The 3,592-nt window shown below is 38.5% G+C and overlaps 1 protein-coding gene across 1 annotated transcript; it reads left to right on the top strand.

The window, feature by feature from the left end:
• The first annotated feature begins 200 nt into the window (after positions 1-200).
• On the top strand, positions 201-638 carry LOC139710458 (30 kDa spicule matrix protein-like). Its single transcript, XM_071622372.1, has one exon. The coding sequence runs from the start codon at positions 201-203 to the stop codon at positions 636-638; it is 438 nt and encodes a 145-aa protein (XP_071478473.1).
• The last annotated feature ends 2,954 nt before the right edge of the window (positions 639-3,592 follow it).

Genomic DNA, 3,592 nt, shown 5'->3' with positions numbered 1-3,592 from the left:
CTGAGTCTGTGAGTTAGACGAGTCAAAGCTTCCGTTGTACTGTACATATATTTCATAGCAATGTATACACAAAATAATCATTTTCGTACAATGGTTTAACTCTTTGCTTGAATAAGCTAACATCTAATGGATGAGGATACATCTATCTTTCCAGATTGTCTCATGGCGGTTTCGCGCGAAAATCTTCCGGCGCAATCACGATGGTGGTGGGTCTCACTCAGCGGCAGGCCAACCAGTTCTGCATGCAGCAGAAACAGGGCGCATCCCTCGTGACCGTAAACTTTCCTGGAGAAAACGATCAACTTTTCGAGTGGGCCCTGCGCACTTACATCGAACCTCCTGCATTGTGGATCGGTCTCTTCGTCAATACCTCGAAGCAGTGGGAGTGGTACAGCGGTGAATCTCTCGACTATATCAACTGGGGGGAAACAACGCCTTCCTCTGAATTCGGCACAGGCGCACTTCTCTTCGATGCAGACTCGGGCCTGCAGGAGCAGGGTGCCTTGGATGTGTCGGCACGCTGGGTGCCCGAACAGGCTTTCGGCGAGATCCACTACTTCATCTGCGAGTACAAGCTGCAAATGCAAATACCCGCTCCAGAAGCCCCAGCGGCTGCTGCAGAACAACCTAGTGAGTGATTCCCGAAAAAAAATACAGGCTAGTTCCAGGGTCTCCAAAGCCTGTGGCGCGTGCTGTCGAAATCAGCTGCTTACTGGGAAGACCGATTCTTCGATCCTTTTCCTGGATATTTTTTGCTTTGCTTCAGCAGAGGATTTATTATGTACATCATGGTAAAAATCATCGTAATAAGCAAGATTTAAAAGAAAAATACTAAACATAATTGATGTGGATCTTTAACCCCCCCCCCCCAAAAAAAAAAAACAACAACAACAACAACAACAACAAATGACTGGGGTTTTTTTATCATTATCATTCTTGGACCTGCCACGTCACTAAGTATAATTCAATTCATATAAGATTCCTTTCTGTGAATTTCCATCTCTGATTAAAAAACAACAACAACGTGACATCTGCATATTCAGCAACTTATTAAACATGTTAATCGGTTTGATATCATTCTTACTCTTAATTCTTACTTCTTATTACTCTTCTTACTCCTTTTTGCCATAAATTCAGCAGCCAAGATAAATAGCAATGACGACAATAGAAATATCTCCTACCATAATTCTCCAGTTTGACCAGTTTTCTTGAAATATTCAATGATATCTTTCGTCAATCTTATGTTTAGTGGCTGCCCGACGGCCTTTTGTACAACCTGTCTAATTTGCATATTAAATCTCTGTAATGACTTTCAATAACCTTTCATCTAAAACCTCTGCCATTGTCTTATAATCACCATCAAGTAGAGTGATTGGTCTCCATTTTTTTTGAATTCATGAAGATCGTCTTGATCACGCAGATACCGCAGATTCATGTTTTAATCTCTCTTTTATATCAATGTATTCTTTTTGTACTTGTGGATTTGATATGCATCATCATTAACTTGTTTTTCAAGTTTTTTGTTGATTGGAAATAAACTATGATTGAATTGAATTGAATTGAATTGAATTGAATTGAATTGAATTGAAGTTCACGCAATTTCTTATGTAATGAAGTCTTTTTACTTCCATTATGGAGTGCTCTTTATCGCCATTTTATCATTTTATTGTCATCTTAAACATTTCCAATCTTATTTTGGGAGATGAATAGATAATTCAACTAAAGGATCCTATAACGTCAACATCATCAAGTACAACAGCGTTGATCTTTAAATATCCTCTTTCATTTTCTGCATGTACACAAAATATTATTTTGGTATAGCATTCACTTGATGATACTTGACCCTAATTCTTCTTATGCTCTGTCCATGTTCAAGAGACTTGCTTTCGGCATTTGTTTTTTTTTTTCATAATAATGCGGACTTTTTAATAACCAAAAACACAACAAAACAAACAAAAAACATCAATCGTTCTGCCGAACTTTGCCGAATTCCATCTCTGATAAGTGTCGTTGGGACAAACCAAATTACCATAGACCATTGATTTTTTTAATATCAAGAGTCATTTTTTTTCTCTCTCTCTTTGTAAGAATAATGGCAATTCTGCGGGGAGTGTACATGTATTCATTTGATTCCATCTTGCTTTGTATACGTTTTATTAATGGAATAGATTTTGGTGTTACGAAAAGATGTATTCACTTCATTTTGTGCTGTATTATGACGCCTTGCTTAATATAACTGTGCTTGTACCTGTACCACAATAGTGCGTTTGCGAAGTGAATTACTGTCATCATAATGTGTACGTCTGGTGGAGAGTGCATACGATAATAAGATAGCGATATCACACATTTTCCACTTTATGAATTTGCTAAATAAGACATCAAACAAGATATAGGCAGACATCGAGGGGAAAAGGGAGAAAAATAGAGAAGAGGAAGAAATGATATCGTTAATGGAACAAACGGAAATGTGTGGATTTCGTTTGCTATTGAGACAACAGGAGATGTAGTCCATGGGCCAAGACCCGAAAAATGGGTTGTTGGTACCACCTGAGGTGGCAAAATCTTTTTGGTGTCAGTTTGTTTGTCGGCCATAGATATGCTTATCAAGCTATGATAGCATTCCCAAATGAGTAGCTTAGTCATAATAAATGATTATTAACCAATTTGGTCTCGTTTTTATATCCCTATACTTCTGAATCGAAACTAACCGCTATACAAAGAAGAGCACTGTCTTCCGTATGTCCACAGGTGTTCTGTTGTAAACGCGGTGCGCTTAGTCTTTATTCAAGGCAGCGAAGGGAATATCCAAAGGGTTATGATGTCCACAGCTGTCACGCGGTGCGCTTAGTCTTTATCTAGACCAATGTACCGTTATCATATCTAAAGTTCCTCATAAAAGGGATGATCTATACTGTATTTACACTACCCCCTCACCAAATACATCAGTTTTAAACAAAAATCACTCTGTTCATTTACAATATTATTCATTATAATGTATTGTAGTGTACCGGTACATTGTTTTTGCATTATCTTTTATTGTTGGATGGAAATAAAGCGACATTGGCGTGGTGTTAGCGTTTTCACCGTAGCGTTTTCGCCGGAAAATGATAAATAATTGAAAAATACGGTAAAATTCACGAGGAATTGTGTTTGTTTGTTTGTTGGTTTTTTTTTTTTGGATAAAAGGATATACACTGTATGATAAGCTTTGGATGTTCCCTTCGCCGTCTAGAATAAAGACTATGCGCTGTGGACATCATAACCTTTGGATATTCCCTTCGCTGCCTTGAATAAAGACTAAGCGCACCGCGTTTACAACAGAACACCTGTGAACATACCATAAAGCTGCATTTTACAGCTCTATGGAACATACAGAAGACAGTGCTCTTATTTGTATAGCGGTTAGTTTCGATTCAGAAGTATAGGGATATAACAACGAGACCAAAATGGACTAATGAACTTATAAGAGAGGCAGACAAACACATTAGAGACGGCTGCTGTGTGAACTCGTTGCCTTCTTGTCACACATTTACGGGCAAGCTACGCGGGCTTGTTGAGGGAGGGACTTTCCAGCAAGGAGGAGAATTTTCCG

The sequence above is a fragment of the Diadema antillarum genome, unplaced genomic scaffold (genome assembly GCF_040938485.1).
Source record: "Diadema antillarum isolate AM-2024a unplaced genomic scaffold, OU_Dant_1.0 seq00001534_RagTag, whole genome shotgun sequence".
Taxonomy (NCBI): Eukaryota; Metazoa; Echinodermata; class Echinoidea; order Diadematoida; family Diadematidae; genus Diadema; species Diadema antillarum.
The sequence above is the reverse complement of the archived record's forward strand: the minus strand, read 5'-3'. Positions and strand labels throughout refer to the sequence as shown.

Bases quoted from the DNA above. Each gene is read 5' to 3' on its own strand.
- LOC139710458 (XM_071622372.1), top strand. From the start codon at position 201: ATGGTGGTGGGTCTCACTCAGCGGCAGGCCAACCAGTTCTGCATGCAG.